At 36.7% G+C, this 22210-nt stretch overlaps 1 protein-coding gene across 11 annotated transcripts in view; it reads right to left on the bottom strand.

Moving 5' to 3' along the window:
* The window catches only part of KIAA0825 (KIAA0825 ortholog), a 235513-nt gene continuing 216730 nt past the window's right edge, over window positions 3428-22210 (bottom strand). For all 11 annotated transcript variants that reach the window (XM_021379705.1, XM_021379704.1, XM_021379701.1 and 8 more), the window contains one exon: window positions 3428-5774. In XM_021379705.1, coding sequence (XP_021235380.1) covers window positions 5660-5774 — 115 coding nt within the window. In that variant the 3' untranslated portion in view covers window positions 3428-5659. The remainder of the gene's footprint in view (window positions 5775-22210) is intronic.

Raw genomic sequence — 22210 nt, 5'->3', positions numbered from 1 at the left:
GTAATAATTACCCAGACAGAACGTATACTGCTTTAAATCTCTATGACTGGAATCTAGAGAATGAGTGATTTGTCCATGTATAACAGTACCACATTCTATATGTACCTAGAATGTACCTACATTCTAGAACAGGGAGGTGATCCTGCCCCTCTACTCTGCGCTGGTGAGACCTCACCTGGAGTACTACATCCAGATGTGGAGTCATCAGTGCAGGCAAGACATGAACCTGATGGAGCATGTCCACAGGAGGGCCACAAAAATGATCCAGAGGATGGAACACTTCCCCTGTGAGGACAGCCTGAGAGAGCTGTGGCTGTTCAGCCTGGAGAAGAGAAGGGTCCGAGGAGACCTGAGAGCAGCCTTTCAGTATCTAAAGGAAGGCTGCAAGAAAAAGGGGACAGACTCTTTAGCAGGGTCTGTTGTGACAGAAGGGGAAATGGTTTCATCTAAAAGAGGGGAGATTTATACTGGTTATAAGAAGGAAGGTTCTTACAATAAGGTGAGGCACTGGAATTCAGAGTCAAGCTGGATGGGGCTCTGAGCAACCTGACTGAGCTGTAGGTGTCCCTGTTCATTGTGGGATGCTTGGACTAGGTGACCTTTAATGGTCTCTTCCAGCTCAAACAATTCTATGATTCTATGATTCTCAGTTATAACAAGCATTAACCATTAAGTTTTTTAAGGACACTTTAAAGACAATACTGAGGTGAAAAACAAAACAGGGTGAAGATGACACATGAGGAGGTTTTTTTTTTATGGTGACCAAATATCTGAAAGTAAATCAATTTTTTTTGCATATGAAAAACAGATTATGAGACAAAGAGCAAGTTACTTAAGTAATTACAAATTTCCCTGAGTTGCATATGTAGCCAAATTTCTATCCTCTAGTGAATTCACTTATGGGCAAAGTATGTATTACGATCAAGTCATTAGCAATTTTCCTAAAGAACACACTTGGGTCCATTGGTAACCATACACCAGATGTTATATTCTATGAGTGAAAGCTAGTTCTACAACAGTAATTTTAACTATATATATACATATATATATATATTTATTGAGAGTGCTGAAGAGGTTATTTTTCTAAAAACGTAGATTAGATTTTCTTAAAAAAACAACAGAGTTATGTGCTGTTGCTGCAAGCCTCCACTGTGAATCAAGTTTGAAATATGAATTTTTCATGGCAGATCAAGCACTGTTCTTTGAGCTAGTCATTGGAAAAGACCATACCTGCTGAATATGATCACTATATTCACATTTTTCAATAGGAAACATTATAAAAGATCTCCTCAGTATTATAAATTATGTGATGTGATAGGTTGATGGGCTTGGATAGGCTGGATTGATGGGCCAAATCCAGGCACATGCTGTTGAACACAGCTGTGTGCCAGGTCCTGCATTTGAGTCATAGCAATCTAATGCAGTGCTATAGTCTTGGGGAAGAGTGGCAGAAAAAGGAGCAGGAGGTAGGTGATGGTTGACAGCCAGCTGAACATAAGCCAGCGATATGCCCAGGTGGCAAAGAAAGCATCCTGGGCTGCATCTGCACTGGTGAGCCTGCATCTGGAATATTGTGTTCAGCTGGTAGCATTTAAGAGATGTGTGGATGCGTCATAAAGGGCTTTAGTACTGGGACTCTGAATGTGAGACTGATGGTTGGACTGAGTGACCTTGATTGTCTTTTCTGACCTAGATGATTCTATGATGCTTAGAGATGGTTGCAGCCTACTAGCAGCTCAAGCTGTCATGGATCTAAAGGGCGCAAGCTGATAGTTACCAAATTTGCACTAGCTTGTGCAAATTGGCTTCTTGTCCGCCAGAGATAGTTGTCTATGTAAAACCTTCATTCAGGTGACCACTTTATGTCATTAATACTTGGCTATTTACAGCTCTTCCTGAGAGCGTTGCTACAGAAATTCTTTTTCAGAAAAAAAATAAAATGAAAGAACAGGTAATTCTTTGCATGTTTTCATGCTTTTCAGCATGGTTTTTGTCAGCATTGTTTCACTTACTATAATCATAGCTAACTGCCTGTTCTCAAATGCTTTTGCTAGAGAGAAGGTAGCGATGAAGAATCTGGTTCTTACTAAGCACTCTACTGGTGGATATTGCAAGACCCTCATTGATACTCAGATTGCTCAGAACCTTGTATGCTTTTCCTATAGCCACTGCCTTATAACATCATCGGTTTAGTCTGTTTTCCAAGTTTTACAGTCCAATGATAGAGGAAAAAGCAAGGCCTACTTATATGTATCTGCTTTAGCGCTGCTGCTTCCACTCATGCCATTGTTTGCCACACAGATGGTTAGTCCAGGGAAACAGCTCCCAGCACCCAGGACCTACTCAAGATCCATATGCTTGCTTAAAAGTCTTCCTGTTATCATCAAGTTACCCTCTCATTTCAAGCATAATAAGGTAGTAGGTCTAAGTTCTCAGTCTTTCAACTATTGCTGTGGAAGTCTGAATACTGTCTTTCACTAAAAATGATTGCACACGTTTTGAAGGAGCTCCATAAAATAGTTTTATATCAGCTTATAACTGATATCTTCATATAGATGAGATTTGGTAGTTTTTTGCTAAGAACTCCTATCTGAGAAGAAAATCAAATATTTCTGTATGAGGAGATTAATAGGAAGAAGCCAGGCCTCATGCCTCCCTTGCATTGCTGTAAGGATGTAGAAATGATTTAGAACATATTTCTAGAATACATAACTTTTGTCACCTGTGGTCTTTTCAAAACCCTGCTGCCAGAATAAAGAACCATCTATGGGAAAATGTCATGGCAGCAGTCGCTAAAAGGCAGGACTATGTCTCAATGTCTGTAATTTTCCAAAATTTTCTCCCTCTCATCAGTCTTCCTAGAGTTTTTTTTACTATCAGTGCTATTGCAGTTTTGCCCTGTTTCTAATTTTGTTGACCACCTTTCAGAAGTAGCAAGATGTTAAGCTTTGGAGCACCCTGAACTGGATACTCAGCAAACACATTTGAGACATTCTTTGCCATGAAGTCTCAATTAAACCACAGTTAATAAAGACTGCTTAGAATACTAGAATGTTAAATAAGAATTAGTTGTCAGCACTAATGATAATGCTTAATTAATTAACTGTGTTGTGCTATCTGATCTAATTCATTTGTGTAGGTATAATAATTTCCTTTTAAGCTAGCTCAGCTGAGCCAACAAGGCCAACTTTTGCCCATCCAGAAATTTCCGTTGTAAAGAAAAAACTTTTTTCCTTATTTTTGACCCTCTTTTGAGGAGCATTTCACACTGTCAGATTGCACCGGTTATGCAACGCAGGGCTAACACTGCAGCCTTCAAGTCTGGCCATCATTGCTTTAATTTGTTAATTCTGAATGTAAATGTGAGATCTTCTTGGGTCAACAAGCACTGAGAAAGAGCCTGTACAAAAAGTACAAAAGCAAAATATTTCAGCACTATGAACATTTTATTTGGATGTTTTCCTTATCCATATTTATAGATACATCTATCTATGACTTTTAGAGTCTCTGAATGCAGTTTTAGAATCAGAATAACTGTTTTTTTTTAAGAACATAGAATTATAATTTTATTAAAAAAGCCAAAAAATGCATCAATCTGTTACACAAGTACTCCTACTTTTACACAGCTTACAATGTAAAAATAATCAGCTCTTCCAAATGTCTTTCATTTTTCTTCAGTTAAGGGTTTAAGTTTAAAGTAAGCACTCTTGATAAATTAATGGTATGTTTAGCAATCTTTGTTGTATAACTCTTATTATTACCGTAATTTCTTTGAAGAAGTACAAATGTTACAAAAGTATCATCAGCTTAAGGGATGTTGCCAAGATGGTATTTCTTTCATACCCTGAAGGACAGTTAATAGGATCACTACATTGCAAACAAACCACACACTGCTATTTGTCACTGAGGGACAAGTTCAAATGTATACTGCCTTGCATTTCAGTCAGTTATACCACACAGACAGAAATTTACTTTATATGACTATATAAAAAGTTAATTATGTTCAATGGATTTTGATACAAAAAAGAAAAAATAGTCTAACTTCCACGTAATTACACAGTACTGGTATGGCTTGGAGCATGTATACCTGGTGTTAGAATACTGCAGATGCCTTAACAGGCAATTCCTGTAGCCAAGCTTTAAGCCTTAAAACCACAACTAATCTTCAAAGGTGAAATACAAAGCAAAGAAAAACTGTTTTTACACTTCATTACTTCTTTATGTTCTGAAATGATTATATCACTGCTAGATAAAAAGCCTATTTTATTCTTTAGCATTTTTGAAGTACCAGTGCCATGTATTCCTTTTGTTGATGCAGTGCTGTAGCAAGATCTTTGGAGATTTGTAAGATGCAGTAGTCTCCATTTTCATTTTAAATGGTCCAATATTTTATATACATGATCAGAAAAAGAGGAGGAAAACTGCATTTCAGACTAGACCATCTGGCAGCATTAACATTAGGATTACCCATGGTCCTGCTGAAATCTCAGGGAAAAAAACATGTCTCCCTTCCTATTCAAGTGCTCTGATTTATGTCCATTGTAGTATCTGTGAAAAAATGCACCGGGAATAGGAAAAGCTGCAGGTCAGATTACAGCTTTTCCAAGACCTTACCAGAATCTACCAGCAGGCAGAGGAAATCATTACCTTGGAATTCGAGTGCAAGAAAAAAGTAGAAAAATGACAGATTATTTTTATAAAACTAAGGAAATATTGATTGCTATTTCAATATAAAAATTATTGTTACAACAGCACTTGTCGTACCCAATAGCCATTTTTAATCCATAAGCAAGAACTTAACTGAAAACAGAAAAAAAATATATTTGGGAAATCTGAATATCCAGCAGGGCTTACTTTGAACATAAAATTTTACTATATTTACCAGAAATAAATATTGAATTCTGTATTATTTTCTTAGTTCACTGTTAGGATAGTTCTTTGCTCTCTGCCTGAGAATAATTTTTTAAATAAAAAAAAAAATCTTAAAACTTTAAATGCTGCCAATAGTTTTCACTATGAGCTATTTTTGAAGCCACAACCAACTGGACACTCAGGACGTTGTGAAGGCAATCAATCTGGTGCATTTTTGCTTGGGAATAATGGCCAGGTGTACCTGCGCAGAGCATCTCATCAAAGACTGCAGACCTATGGTCTGTGCCCATCCTTTCTCACACTTTGCGTGGTGTACTGCCAGCAATAAGCAGAACACAAGCACCAAGAGAGAGAGGAGGTCCTTGAACTCCGCTCCAGCCCTGGCTCAGGGCAGACTGACTTGACTCCAGATGGTAGATGCCAACATATCACCAGCATTTGCTTAGAACATATCCAAAGTTGAATTATTTTTAGATACCACTGTGAGTTTTATAACTTTAAAGCGGTTTTTGGTTTGTCATTCAGGTTTGTGCTCCACAGTATCAAGATACACCCTCCTTGTTTTGTGACATTGACATTTTCATATATTGTTGCTTGCATTTTGCATGTGTTACCAATTGCCACTTGGATGGGGTGTGTAGACAATAACAGGGGAACATACTTTAGTTTAAAACTCCTACTCAATATATATATTCCTGAGATTTCTACTCCTGTCAGTTATAACTAAGCCATTAAGTTAATCGTATTGAATTCAGAAAAAGGTGCTACCCGAAACCTGTCAAGGTAATTATTCTTCTTTATCCTCTGAGGTAGGAGTGCTCTGTGTCAAATAAACATTTTTTAAGTGTTCCACCATAACTTTCTCCTCATCTTCAAGATCTGCTCCTTCTTTCATCTCCCACCTGAAAGAAAAAGTACTTTATATTAATGTTTTAAACTAATCTTTACAGCACGAAACTCATACTAAATTTGTTACCATCAATTCATTCCCCATCCTCCTCACTCTGCCAACAAACCATGAAGTGCATCCGTTGACACTGCTGAATCATACAAAACAATTAATTGCTGTTATGGCTCTCTGCTTCATTCTCTGGTTTATGATATGTGTATAACATCTGTCTGTATGGTTTCCCAGCCCAGGAACTTGTGCAGGCATCCCAGATGAATGCTTTTACACAAGGTAGGTGAGTGTTTTCCTCCTTTCCTTTTGCCATTGCACTGAGGACCCTGTTTGAACCTGGGTAAAAGTACTGCAACCTGTAATTTGAACTTACGACTTCTCTGAATCACTCTGAAAGACCGCTTTAACCACTTCAAGTCGAATAGACTCATTTTAATTAATGTGATTTGTTGCGTATTTTTAGGTAGTTGTTTGCTTAGAGGAAAGACAACTGAAAACACTAAATGGAATATATTCAAACAGTTATTGCTGGAGGAATAATGGACAGAAGTCTAGCAGTCTTTGCTAATGGAAGCTTAACAATAAATCAGCAGATTCCTTTTAAAGCTAGTGACTTCATACTTGTCAGCACATTTCATTGAATCTTAAACGATAGTGTTGGTAAAAATCTTCAATGTCATCCAGTTTGGACATTCTTTAGTGTTCACTTTATAAAAAGTTATTACTAATACATTACATTATCATTTTATCAAAAAGCAGTCTATTTTTAAAGCATTTAAGCAGGTCCAATGAGGATAAGAATGTCTTCTATGCATTTGCTTAACAGTATCCATGAATTAAAGATCTGTGAAATGAGCTTGACAAACACCTGGTCTCTCATGGAATTTTGAAATTGTTCCACTCTTACACTTTTTAAAGTCTGGGGAGAGCAATCGATTTTAAGGCACTACTGGGGAATAGGTTACAGAAACACAGTGTATCTTTGCTGTTTTAAGTGGGACAGAAAATCAGGTGTCTGTGTTCAAACAGAGAAAGAGTCAATCAATATTTACTCTTCGAAAATTTGTCCTGAATGGAACCTGTTTTTACTGGCATAACTAAAATATGTGACAACTGTTTTGGCAATAGCAATTGGTACCAGTCCAGCTCGCCAGTTCAAGGAATGTGAATGTGAATAAAATTACCGTCATCCATTACTTCCAAAATACAAGCTTTGTCAATCAAACAGCCAACCCATACTCCTCTGTTCTTTCAAATTATTAGTCACATAGCTCTTAGAGAAAAAATCCAAATCAATACATATATATGTATTTGTCTGGCTATTTCTTGGATGACGTTAAATCAACATTCCAAAAGGGTACTGAAACTATTTGAACCACTCCATTGTATCACCATCTGCATTTTTCGTACAGTTCATATAACCACAATGAGTCTGGGCATACGGATACATAGTAAACCAAACTTCCAGAGTATTCTCATATTCGAAAGTATAAACAAGTATTTAGAACAAAATGCCATCTCTTTTGTAAACTTTAGAGTAGAATTGGAACTTTTCAGGTCAATACCTGTAGTTTACTCATAGAATTAAATATCTGAAATAGTTTTGCAAATATGCCAGAACACCAAATAATGCAGGTGAAATGCTGTACACACCTAAAGAGACTACCTAAAACTTTTCTCTATATGCTATTCCTCTCTATACTGCATACAGCTAATCATAGAAAAAAAAAAACAAACTGGTAGAAGGTAGAATATTTTTCAGATAGATGCAGCAAAACACTTCAGCTCAAATAAATACTGTGAATCACTCAAGTTTTCAGCTGATCTCCTAGACCTTAGATCATGAGGTCAAAGAGGATAACTAGCACTGGGAGAGCTTCTGCTTCACCTCATAAATGAAGCAGGAGAGGAAGAAGCCTTGGCTCGTGCATCTTTAAGCTAACAAAGTGCGAGGGGAGAAAAATTCAGTGCCCTAGAAAGGTTCAACTACTGCAGCTCAGCTTTCATTTGCAGGGTATAAATATGCTATCCTTGCATCAGTACATCCATTTATATAAACAGGCATGCAGGACTATATTCCATTATATGTTTGTTTCTCCACTGTACTGAGCTATAAAAATATTTTTCAATGCATCTTTTAAACATCATGCAGGATATTTTAGCAGGGTTGTATTTAATACATTATGATACATTAGTAGCATTGATATTCTGTTGTGGTATTGCAAATAATTTGTAAATTGTACTTATAATCCCATGGAGACATTTTTCAAAAACTATAATAATGACTATATCATACATTTAGCTGCTTGTTACAGACTAAAGGGTTGCTGCAGTTGACAGCAAAGCAGTAGCATTCTAAATCAAAAATAACATACATGGTCATATCCCTATACAGATTACCAGAAGTGATACTGATTGCACATGCTGCAGTTCGCTACTTTTTAAGAAGTTTCCTTGGAAAGTTTCCTTCCCATTGAGAAGCTTACTTCCGATACTTGTTGATTAGTTACTAAATGTTTATTACTGTTCATTATTTAGAACAAGTGTGTAAAGATTAAAGACAAAAATATGCAAAAAAAAAAAACCCAACAAACAATGAAAAACAAAAACCAGCAAGAGTAAATATTAGTAGAATTAAAATGAAAGTAAGAATGCTATTCAATTCAGACGTATTTTGAACTCGAAAAATATCCTGACTGGTTTTATTTGAGAGACAAACTATGCTCTTTATAAAGCTTATACAAAACTATGTGTGAAAAGGGAACAGTTTACAGAAAGGATCACCTTAATATAAATATTTTATAGTGGCATTTTATGTATTCATAATAGTGCTCAGGTAGTATTTTGACATCTATTGCTTTTCTTAATAATTACAAGTTTTGACAAGGACTTGCTAAACTTACATCATGCATATCTTCATGGAAGGGAAAAAAAAAAAAAAAACAGAAAATGCAGCTGGAAATAAAATGGATGTTTGCCATACTGACACCATTGCTATTCCCTACGGGAAAGCAGGTCCTACTGTAGAGAATTTGTTAAGTGATGAAACATTAAATGTATAGCAGTACATCAGAGAGCTGAAAATATGTACTTCCTAATGAATAATAATAGCAATGTTTAATAATTGCTATATATAAAAAAATAGCAATACATTTGATGATGGTGACATAATTCACATCCAATCTAAATCAGACTAAGACAATGCCATTCAGGTATGCAATCATGGGTAAATATTAAGTTTTAAAACACCCCAAGCTCTTAACTATATGTATTTTTCTTTTGGCGAATTACCACTGGAGAGCTTTACAGACCATTTTCAAGAGGAATTCTGATAAAAACAGTAAGCACAAGGAAAAAAAGGTCTTTTTTGCCAAGCATTGCAGAAGAATAAAATGAGTCAATAGTGGGAAAAGAACAAAAAAGAGGTGCTTAAGCCTATCTCACATTCCTTTTTGTATTTATGTGTTTTAATGTTGTTTCATGTAATGTACATGAAACTAGTTTCCACATATTCATTTTCCTCAGTAGGCTGTTCGGCTGTAATTTTCAAACTCCTATCTGAATGAATTTATTTATAAATAACACTATAATCTGAATGAGGGAGAAGAAGGCCGTAATTTGCACATTAACAACTAATCAATACAATTTTGTGAAACTGAAACAAAATCCATCCCATTGTTTCATAGGTGCAGATTTCCTGCAGGGGATGTATTGCTTGCATGTGTATTGCTTGCATGCTGCCAGCTGTGGCACAGTCCCTGCAGCTGTGCAGCCCTCCCAGCTCAGCTGCCCCTGGTGTCCCACTCTACTTACAGAATATTTTTCACATGCAGGCATTTCCTGCAACCTTTTAAACTTGAGCAGACATTAAGTGATTAGTTGTACTTTCTCCAAAAGAGGTCTTCACGTTTGTCTTGTACCTGTATGCAAAGACTTTATTTGGTCTTTGCATAATATAATTGAAATTAATACTATTGACTGCTTGGTGAAGGTGGGATGACCATTTTTTTGCTGGCCATTCACAAGGAAAGAGGCAAGTGAAAAAGAAGGTGTGAAACAGAGACAGGAGTTTTGGTATTTCGTTTTTGCTATTTGCAGGCCTGGCACTAATTGTAACCCATCATCTCACATCCTGTGCTCAGATCTGCGTGGGAGCTTTATGGATTTTGGTGAGATTTCCAACACCTTTAGATGAAACGGCCACTATCTATCTCCATTTACTGGATTACACCCACACATCTACACCTGAGATGGAAAAAGTGTGGAGTCTGGTACTTATGGATAGTTTTGAGATCTCTGTTGATAATTTAAAATGTATTTAAATCTACATTCAAATTTAAGCTCACTTGTGTTTGCTTTAATTGAAAAAAAAAACTTTAAGTATTGACATTCTGTCAATAAAATCACCAGTGTTCCCTACACTAAGCTGCAAGGTGTAAAGAAACGACGCACTTAAAGAAAATATTATATCTTGCCATCAGCTCACAGAGCACTTTAATGAATTATATTTTTGCTTCCTGGAGTCTGTGAAAGACAGTCGTGCAGTGAGGTCCTGCAGGCAGTGAAGAACTGTTTTATCCATGTCAGTCTTGTTGTATTTCATTGTGAGATGAGAAAACTCAGCAGCCGGTATCTTGTTTGCCACTTTTAAGTATTAGAAGAATATATACCTCTGTAGCTTTCACTTTGTATTTCAGTTAAAAATATACATTTTATAGCATGAGAAATCATAGCCCATAAAATGCTCCTTATGTCTCTGTGAGGAAGCCATCTCAATCCAATGTTTGTCTATAATCTCAAGTCCCAAAAAATCTTTTTAACTTCTGTGTTGGGGAAAGTTTTATTTTTCTAATGGTAGTTAAATCAAGTTGCATTTGGTTAAAGTTGTTTTTGTTTTCTTTTTTAAGTCTCTAACTAACTTTTTAACTCCTTACATTTTAACAGTTCAAAGGGTGTCTACCTTGCTTGTTTGTGCAGTAATTGAACCCTAATAAACATGTGCTCCTCTGTAAATGTATTTGTAATTATTTGTATGCTACAAGACTGGGAGCCTATCTTGTGAAAAAAGAGAAAAAAGGAAGACAGCTATGAAGGATCAGCAGAGTTATGCTCCTACTTCCAAAGAGCAACCCAAAAGAAGAAACACTAGTAGGATGTACTGAAGAAATCAGTATGTAGGAAACATTTTAGAAAGTATGTCATGAGAAAAGAATAGAGCTCTGACTCACAGGTTAACCTACCTCAGCTATGAAGTTAAGACATTAGAAGGATATCTGAGAAGTTCTCAGCTGAAATAGAAACTTCACAAGTGTTAGAATAGAATGATGAAAGACCCTTTTCCAGGGCAAGAACATAGATATGAATGTTGTCAAGGACAGTGGAAGGCACACAGCAAAAATGTTACGAGAAGCTTTCCTGCTGCAATTAGAAAGGAGAGGCAGTGTTTAGCCAGCCTCTCTGTTACTGCTGGTTGCTATCCTATAGCTTTGAAGGACGACGTCTTAAGCCTCACAGACACCAAACCACGAGTCATAGAGAGAAGGAACAGCATTGGAATAGTGTGCAGCTTTCTCTTAGGTCTTCTTTAACTTAACCTTTTTATTTTACATTTGTAACACAGTAGAAAGTATAATATCTATAATACCTAAACAACAGTACTTATAATACCTACCATACCTAAAATAAGAAAGGGATAAGGAAGAGAGAAATCACCCACTTCTGATAGTTTTCTTCTGCACTGCATCAGTCCTCTAGTATTCCTCTTGGGTTAAGGCACCTGAATTCCCATAGTGCTGGACCTTGCCCAGCTGGCTTTCCGTCACTTCACTGTGAGTCTTGGAATATGTGCTTTCTTAAATGGGGGCTCACTATTGCCTCTAAGTGCATTTGGGAGTGAGTTAGATCTTATAATAGCATGAAGAAGAGAAGACATATAGGAATATTCATATATCAGCAGGATCCTAGAGCTATAATGCTGTTGAGAGATTAAGTGAATGTTCCTGGTCTTGGCTGGTTTGGGGAATTTGCCTGCCACTTTCCCTCTCCCTCTTTCTTTCAATAATAAATTATTTGCATTCAACCTTTGGCTGAAAGATTTTGAAGAACAGGGCAGATTTTAGTTGACCTATTCTTGATTAAGTATTCCAATTAAGAGTAATTTAATTAAAGTTTAAGTCCAGCATGAACACATTTGGTTTCAGGGTTTTATGGGTAAATGATGTAGGTTTTTATTCAAAATTGCATCTCGATTTGGAATGTATCTTTGGTTTCACAAAATTTTCTGCAGACATTTCTTAATATTTTCAGCTTTTCCAGTAACTAAGTATGTGTATAATGTTTTTGCTCAAAACAAAATTTTGATTTTTGTTGTTGCTTTTTAATAAATTTAAACAAATAAAACCCCTACTGACAACCATTTATATAGCTTCAGTTTGTTAGATTTGTGCCTTACTCAGATTTTGTCTTTTATCCCAACTGCTTAGAGTCTTAAGCAAAGTTTATTCACAAAGGATAAATTCCTACAATGATATTCATAGAGATAATGGTGCTTAGATCCCATATGCTTATTGCCTGCAGGTTGTATCTTGTCCCCATCCCTTTGTTTCTTCTTTAGACTATCCCAGGAATCTCTAGTGCATGCATGAAATAGTTTACATGAGTCTCTGAACTAAGGAAGAACATTTGTATGCTTGATCGTGCAAATGCACACAATATATCAAATAAATGTGCACATACATACATGCATATACTCATGTGAGTATGATGCACGATCACAGCGGACTAATGCTGCAGGGATTCAGGATGGAAGATTTTAGGGAAATAATAGAATCAACAACACTACATATAAGCTAAGTGCCTGGAAGTGACTCTTTACATGATTTTGCATTTTCTATAATTTTACATAGCTTGTTAATCACTTTTTGAAGAACTGAAGACACGCACATTCACAAAACAGAAGTATCTTATGATCAAAGTGTTGGCAACATTTCCGTTAAGTAAATATAATTTTTACCTGCATATGGTTACATGGTAGAGCTCTATAACCAAAAATGCATCTACTAAAAATATCCAGCTCTTCAAATCATGCACTACTTGTTCCCTCTCCTCAATTCTTCCCTTCTATTTCAATTTACAAAGGCTTTCCATAATGAATGTTGAAAACCCAATGTAAATAAAGAATTACGCTTTCAAATGTGGTTACTATGGCATAAGTTTGTTCTATAAATGCAAACACAAGTTACATCTGCTGAAAAATTGTATTTGATCATTTGACAGCTTCTGGTAGTCTCAAGTTTGACTGCATTTAGAGTGAAAAAGTGTTTTTTTCTATCTTTACTCAGAATTTCCTGCAACATTGTGTCTGTTGCCTTTAGTCCTCTTGCTATGCACTGCTGAGACTGCCATGAGCTCCCCATATCGAGGAGGTGTATCCACTCACACATCTGAGCCACCTCCATGCTGAGCAGTCCCAGCTCTCAGTCTCCTCCTTCCATCATATTTCCTTATACCATGTGGAACTACCTCAGATGGCACACAAACACCATGTCTCCTTCACACCTGTAGAAATCCTAGCAGGCAGCCCTACCAAAGGAAACATTAGACCCATCATTAGTGCCATCCCATATGGTATAGTTGTCCCCTCTCATGCATGCTGCAGCTGCATTGCACTCTGACTATGATGCACTCATGTAACTAAAGATGGTATTGTAGAATATTTCTACACAGCATGACAGAGTGTTGTAGGTAAATGCCAGAGACAGCCCTGAATGAGCTCCTCACAGCTATTGAAACAAAGCAGCTATGTTTGCCTGATACTGGCCTGACCTCAGAAAGCCATTCCAGCAGTCAGGAGGGCAGACTAACTTGCTCAGATGGCCTTAATTTTGGCATTTTTTCATATTCTAAATCTTCAGCTAGCAATTTGAATTATCTTTGGATGTAGTACATTTATATGCTATCTTAAAATTATAGAGCACCTTCTGGAAAATGCTGACAAAAATCCAATAAAGAATATCACAAGATGGTATACAAAAAGAAGCATCTTACAGGAAATATAATCGCAGTACCATGTACAAGTAAAATCACTCTTTCACTAGTATAAAAAGAACACCTCTATCTGCTCCAATATAATCCAGCTACCATCAGAATGCACCTGTTTTAGTCCTGGTGGGTAATTGTCTGGAAAGACAACATGCTTTTAAGTAGGTCTATCCACCTGTTTAAACTGAACCTCCTGGAACATGTAGTCAGTGAGGAGCTTGTCTCAGGCTTGGTGTCATGGCAATCGGGGTCCCATGTGCATCCTGACCTGCCCAGCACACACGTTAGCTATGGGACAATTCCCTCCATCAGACAGCAGCAGCCACTGCTCTGCTGTTTTAGCACAGATCCTGGTCATACACTCCTACTGGTGAGCGTAAGTGCCCTCATATTCCCAAGGCTTTGGATGAGCCCACATGAATAACATGGCTTCATGGGAGTCACCTGTACCCTGAGGACAGAAAGCCAGTTTCCTTTACATTATTTTATCCATGCAAACTTGTCCCTATATAGAAAAATCAAACTGGTTTCAAATTTTGTAGCAGCTTTTTGTAATAGCTGAAAAAATGACGTAAATCTGCCTAAATCAGGTAACTGTGCTGTACATCAGTACTTCATTTCCCTGTCTGAAACTTGCAGGTAAATATGGTCCCTCCAATAAAGAGCAGCCTGTGACCACTGCCTTATTTCTTATCCTATAGAAAATAGATGTCTAATATACAAAATCAACAATAATTTATTTCAGGTCTGAAGTACCTTTTAAAAGGCAACAGTATGGAAGCTGTGCACAAAATTACGTGATCATTAATGGCAAAAACTGAGTCAGTATGAATTCTTTAATGGTAGAGATTGAGATATGCCAAAAATAAAACAAAATAGGGGATGGAAAGGCCAGAATAAATTGTCTAGTCCCTGTCTCATGCTCCATACGTGCAGAGATACGATCTCAAAGAAGAAAAACGTAATTTACAGATAAAAATCTACATAACCTGACAAATCAATTTCAGACTAGCAAACAGGTGAATAAACAAATACAGACAAGGAGATAAAGATAGCTAAACAGGATCTCTGTCCATGGTATACTTCACTGTCAGCAGGTTAACACTCTTTCTAGAAAGGTTTAAACTAAATAAGTAAGTAAAAAAAGACCTCTTTTATGTTTGGAATTGAAAATCTTGCAGTTTTCCCTGCTTTGCTGCAAGCATCATCACCATGAAAGAAAACACTGTCTGTACCAGTGTAAGTAATGTTTACATCCAGAAATGGGGAAACTGTATCTGGAAAACATTGCCACAAATGCCAAGAGAAAGGTGAGTGAAAAGAGGACTGAAAATTCTGGAAATCATTCAGGCAGACCAACACCTTGCAACCCAGGTAAGGGAGAGAACTAGAAGAAATTCCCCTGTTGGTTTTCTGAAAAAATTGATACAGAACTGTGTTGTCTCTTTGTTCTCTGCTTAGCTCAGGTGTCACTTAAACTGTTGTTAACTGGAAAAAGATGAATAAATAAAGGGAAGTTTCATGTGGTTTTGCATTGTTACAAAGACTGGTGACTCTTCAGGGCAGCACACCAACCTCTCCTACAAAAAAAACAATCTTGAGGAAAGTATTATAAATAGTTTTTCCTATATTTCCATACACGTATTTGCCTTAGTAGCTGAAAGAGATGATTTAACAGAAGTAGTACATGCTGAAATGCTTTAACATACTTTACATTTATGGTAGCTTCCCTTCCTTGGAAAGTCAAATGCTACTGTACAAATATTACTTTAAAGACTATGAGGCTCTAGTTTTCAAATTCATCCAGTAGAATAATTTAAACTATAATATTGGTTTTGTTAATGCAAGAGGTGATTGAGGGAATTTGCTGTACTTAACATAAATACTAAAGGAAGTGGTCTATTAAACTATTTTCCAGTACTTTGTTAGTGTTGGAATACCAAAAATGTTGTGATACAAAGAGAAAAAAGAAACCAATACACAAATATAGTACAGAAAGTCTAAACCAATTTGAACACAATCTATCTCCAGTGAAGATTTAATCAGTTTCCTATCAGGGGAGTTAAAAGAACATTTGGGAAATGACTTGTTAAACTTTCTGCTGGCATTATTTTCTAGGCTACTTTAGCTAAGGGAGGTATTATTTAACAGCTAAAGCAAAAAGGCAGTTTCACAGATGGCTTTCTAACTTACAGATGATGTCAGAAGTGAAAGTTAGAGCAAGGAGGAGATTTTAAAGACATGCAGGAAAGCAATAATACCATGCAAATTCTTGGTTTAGACATGCAGGTGTAATTGAATTGCACCTTTGTTGTTACTGTCACCTAAATTTCAAGGACTGCTCTGAAAGTAATGGCTCATATTTTATGATGTCAGCCCATGATGTCAGAAGTGGATGTTGGTGGTACAGAAGAAGAGGTTGAACCTTCCCACCTATATCCCATTTTGGTGCCGTGCAACAGATGGCAGCAGAGGGGCAGTCTGACAGAATGGCGTCTGACATGGAAGTACAAATGAAGCAAAGGTGTGTCACTGAATTCCTCCATGCAGGAAAAGATGGCACTCACTGACATTCACCGATGCTTGCCGAACGTTGATGGAGGCCAAACAGTGGATGTCACACAGTGAGGTAGTGAGTGGTGCATTTCAATAGTGGCGATAGCAACAGTGGGTCACCTCCGCTGGTGCAGATTGTTATGAGTGCAGCATGCAGGCTCTTGTTCATTGCTGATAAAAATGCACAGCTAATGGTGATGACTGTGTTGAAAAATAGTGTTTTGCAGCTGAGAATTTGCTCTATCAAGTAGTGTTATTGTGGTCTTTTTGTTAGTTGTAGTTTCAATGGAAATAATTAGGAAGCATTACTTTTAGAGTGACCTGCTATATTTACTTCCATTGACTGTTGAAACTGGGAACTTGCCTGAAATTAGGTGCATGTGTATTCAACCAGGAAACTCATGATATACATGCAAAACTTTTACTGACCCAGAAAACACAGATGTGGGGAACATTTTTTATGTCTGTGTAGCATCTTTTAAGAGGAAAAAGCATATCAAACCTAGAAATCAAGAAACATCTCTCCTCCCTTTGATAGTGTACTGGTTTGTCCACTGCCACTCAGAGCAAAGGTAAACAGAGCTTGCATCCTTATGCTGCTTCCTGGTCCAAGTCACGCAGAACAAGAAAAGATGTGCAGGGCCATCAGGTTGCAGTACCATGATTCAATGAGGATTTCATTAATTCCTTAGCATAAGAGAAAGACACCGCCACTGTGGGACAGTCTGTACCTTTCCAATTCTAATCACATGCATGAGACATGCAAGGAAGGGTCTCCCATGTGCTGGTGAGATCCCCAGCTACCAGGCTCCTGGCTTTGTGTGTATGCGGATGAACTCTGAAAGGCTTGGGTTTCATCTTGATGCAGGATGAGAACTATATTGAAATCTCTGACTTAAATATCACTTCAATTCCTTCTTTATTTACCAAGTATACTGAAACACAGCCAATAAAATCTATATATGATCATACTTCTATTTACGAAGGTCTGGAAGACCTCCAAAAGACAGATGGAGGTGGAGCCTACAGATCTGGCAAAATGCCTATAAAATAATGCTATTTTCAGCATTTGAAGCAGGCATTCTAGCCTATTAACTTTTCTGCAGCAGTTTCACAGAACATGACACTAAGCACCAGCAGTTGATCTACCCTGATTAGGATGGATTTGAGGTAGCAAAGAATTAAAAAATATAATAATTAATTACCATATTTGAGCTCCTGGTAATGCACTTTTTATTTCTAAAAATCAGAAATCAGCACAAAGTTCAGCTTTCAGAAAAAGAACAATTCCTGCACAAAGAGCTGCCAAAGAAATAAAGAAATGATGGATATTACAATAAATGAGACCAGGAAGCCAAAGTCAGTGCAATGTTTCTCTCCTTTTTGAAATTCTAATTCTGTCTATATTTCTGGTGAAGGCAGACAGCATTCTCACTACATATTTGTGGAGCATCATTTGAACTTTATTCTAGGATAAAATATTGAAAGAATACATTGTTGAAAATGTATTGAAATAGTTTTAATTATTTAGTATTTTTAATAAGAATTATGGATTTAGAAATTACAAGGAGCCTTAGGATCATAAAAACTACTGACTGATGTTGCTGGCACTTGGAATTTTTATTTCATCCTAGCAGCAATTTTTGTGTTTCTGAAGTACCTGAAGCAGCCACAGATACGGCAGAAACTGTGCTCTAAAGATAGAAGTGGGCACCAGGTAAAAGTATGCTGTATCTGTCTACTTACACATATTAAAGTCACGACTAAGACATTGTAAATCATGGCTAAGTCACTTCAGAGGCAGAGATGAAGTGCTTGTAGCCTACATAAAAATTGTTATGAGCATAGGAACCTTTGACAGGTCAAGCACAAAACAACCGCAGAGTTGGCTCGTTATTTTCTGCTCATTCAAATCTCAGTTAAATAAACATCAACCTACTCTTTTACCTTACTGACCACTAAACTTTTAACAACCCTGGGCAGCCTGATTTAGTGAGTGGCAGCCCTGCCCACAGCAGGAGGTTGGAACAGGGTGGGCTCTAAGGTCACTTCCAACCCACGCCATTCTATGACTATGATTCTATCATTCTATTCTGCCTCTCAGATGCACATAAATTGGAGCATCAGTATATAAAACCCAGCTGCAGTACTGCAAAAAAAAAAAAACCACAAAAACAAAAACAAAAAAAAAAAAACCCAGACAAAAATACTCTCTTGTCAAAAAGACTCTGACCTCTCCCTTATAAAAGCTGAATAATAAGAACAAGGGTGCTTGGGTAGTACACTCTTCCTTGAATTTGCTTTTCACTGTAAAGCTGTACACTCTAAAATCCATACAGACAATTTATTAAGAGAGCTAAGCATTGAGAAAGTTGAACTGTTGCGAAGGAGGAGTTTGTATTAACTGCTGGCTAATGTTGCAGCATGGGAACCCACACACAGATCTACATAAAACTAAGAATTATATGCCTAATTTGCTGGATGTGGGCGAATATTTCAAGTGGGTATTGTTGCACATTTACCCTTCTTTTAGTCATTTCTGAATGAGACAGTAAAGCTTTGAGCTGAACAGATGTGGCTACCTCAGGATCAGAGATCTACAAGGAGACCAAATCAGAGAAAGAACTGTTGACACGTGTCACATTATATTCATGTATTTTTCCTTACAGTTCTCCTTCAGTAAGTAAATATAAAGATCTGTTCCTCATGGGGACCATGCAGAGGGGAATGCAGCCCTCCTGAAGGGTTTGATCAGAAAAGATTTGACTGATTTACCAACTGGTATTGCAGCCCTGAGAAACAACATGAAAAATTCTTGTTTTCTGCTTTCTTTAGACTTGTCACTCTAACATTAGCTATCTATTCTGCATTAAAGACTCAACTTACTGTGAGTCCATTAATTAAAACATATCCAAACATACAGACACAAAAAGCAAAGTAACAAGAGTTTATCACACATGCAGATCTAATGTGTACTGTTTCTGAACAATGAATTGTAAGCTCCTTACTGTGGTAGTCTTCTGGTGGGTGGCGTGATGAAGTACATAATGCATTTTAAAGTCCTTTCTTTAAAAAAATTCCTTCTAGTTCCTCATTCTATAACCTCCTTAATTTCCTAAATTTGCTGAGCTTCCTTCTTTCTTTCTTTATGTTGTGGCAGTGGAGCAGATTGCTGATAGCACAATACCTACTGCAGCATGTCTTCTGCAGCAATTTTGCAGGTAATTTCCTCAAACTCAAAAGAAACAACACAGATAGGACAAAGCTAGTCTGTAATTTACTTCTGGATGGCAAGTTATCAATTTAGTCACTTCTCTAACAAAACAAAAATAATTTTTGTCTCTTACATTGATTTTTAACTGTGCTATTACAATATTTTCCAATGCTACTAGTATCATGCATATTTAATTTTATTTCAAAGATAAAACATTTTGTGGAAGAAAGAGGAGGATAAACTGACACAAAATGAAACAATTCCTCACATTAAAAATAACCAGCATGAAAACACAGTTGCAAGGAAGGTAAATTATGAAGTATGCATTTATCCAATCATTTTAAAGACCATAATTACACTGACTGCTCATCAAAAGACTTTTAAGACTCATTAAAATTATAAAACATTTCTAATTAAATCCATATTTAAATGAAGTTTCTATAACAAATCTACATGGTACTTTAAATCAAACAAAAAACTTCTGGTGAAAAAATCCAATTAATTGAAGTTTTTGTGAGTATTAAAGCTTAATAATGGGACCACAGCAGTTGCCATTTTGATAAAACTGAAGCTTGCTGAGCTATATCAATCTCCAGCCCAAACTGGTCCGCAAAAATTCAATCTTAAAGAAATTTCACGTGCCATATATTAATCTAGTATGCAATTTCTTTTTTTTTTTTCTTGGAAGTGTAGCTTTCCAATATAACAACTGATGCAAGAGGCTCTTATGGCTAACATTACCTTATACATCATTTAAGTGATGCTATTATAAGGGAAAAGCAAGGGATCCATTCATATACGCTCTTAGCCTCTGTGATTTCACTGACTGTTGGCCAACCAAGGTGCTGGGAAACTCGGCTCTTGGCAGTGCAAGGGGATGGTTCATCAGTACTCATGTAAAGACTATCCCTGCATACCCTTCTTCAGATTGCATCTTTGAGGATTTACATCAGGTTTCCACTTTTGATCTTGAATGGCTGTAGCGCTTTTTATCAACAGCATTATTTTTTTTTCAGCATTACCAATAGCATCACTCCTTTCAATCCTGGATCTTACCTGTATATGTGTAAGTATAAAGAGTACATCTCCATTACAAATACTACCTGTAACATCCTGTAATTCATCCTATTTCAAACTCACATGATGTTAGATATTTGGAGGGAATGTACATTATGTATTTCTATTATTTTTGCTTTTTCAGTATCTTAATGACAATCAACCCTTTCTTAAAAACATCAGAGCCTTAAAATGACTTACTAAGCAAGCACACCTGATGTACGAATTGTGCTATTCTTTCCAGCTAACTTTCAAAATCATTTAAGCAGGAAGTACTACTGAACCAGTAATTCAGGAATATGAAACTGAGGTAACATATAAAAGATATTTAAAATAATACCCACTGTATGACCATACTGGTCCTATTTTCTGTATAAAATCAAATCCTCTGAAAATGAATGTTTTTAAGGATTTTTTTCTGACAATGTCCATCACATGCAAATGACAAAGATGAAAACTATGGTGCAAGCAGATATAATGGTATTAATTTTACAGTATATAAGAAGCTTGTAAATGTGTTCTATTTTATATTGTATATTTCAGGATACAAGGCTATACAACTATCCTGCAGAGATGAAAATTCTTCATCTGAAATCACAGAAAATCTAAACCTTCCTGTGTTCTTCCACATAACTAAATTGTACATCGTGATAAATTAGCCACCCTTATGGATTTGTCTTTACTTACAATGTCTTCCTGTACACAAACCTGCGTATATTAGGCATAGGTGTTTGCATAATTATCCTTAGCAAGAAGCAACTATTAGCTTATCCATTATTCATACACCTGTAAAAAAGTACTATTCTTTCTGAGTTGAACTTTTCATCTGGAAATCCCTAAATGCAAAGTAGTCTACTATAAAATAATTTAAGAAAGACAGAATTACAACCAAAGTTGGAAGGGTTACAAACCCTCACTCAGAACATGTTAAACTCGATTAGGTTGCTCAGGACCACATCCAGTCAAGTTTTGAACTCTTCCAAGGATGAAGAGCATGATGTCTTTGGGCAACTTGCCCTCAGGAATATGTACACCTATCTCTATTTACAAACTTTGTTGAACTACATCTAATGATTAATTATCAAAATTTATAATTGCGGAACCAGGCAGCTGTGGGATATTCTTCTGAGTAGAAGAGAGGTGGATATTTCTCTAAGTATTTCACAGAGATTCAACATTTGGCTTTGCTGAAGGACACAGAAATTCAGTGTAGAGGCTCTCACAGGCAAGTACAAGGGCTCCCTACCACAATCTGGTGAAACAGGAAATCTCAGCAAACAAAATGTAAGCAAGGAGGAGCTTCCTTGCTGCTTCTCCCTGTGGAAAAGTCACCTTTCTGAAGTGAAGTGAAATGAAGTGACGTGAAGTGAAGCAAAGTGAAGTGAAGTGATGTGGAGGACATAGTTTTGCAAGAAGAAGAGCCTCTTCAAGAGGCTAAAATTCAAAAATCGTAGATGCATAGAAAGAAAACGTAGATTAGATAACAAAAGAAGGGTAACATGCTAACACAAAAGAAGGAAGAAGACTTTTAGGTGGAGAAGAGAAATGCACTGATCTATGAATATAGGATG

The sequence above is a fragment of the Numida meleagris genome, chromosome Z, assembly GCF_002078875.1.
Source record: "Numida meleagris isolate 19003 breed g44 Domestic line chromosome Z, NumMel1.0, whole genome shotgun sequence".
Classification (NCBI taxonomy): domain Eukaryota; kingdom Metazoa; phylum Chordata; class Aves; order Galliformes; family Numididae; genus Numida; species Numida meleagris.
Note: the sequence above shows the minus strand (reverse complement) of the source record. Positions and strands in the feature narration are given on the sequence as shown.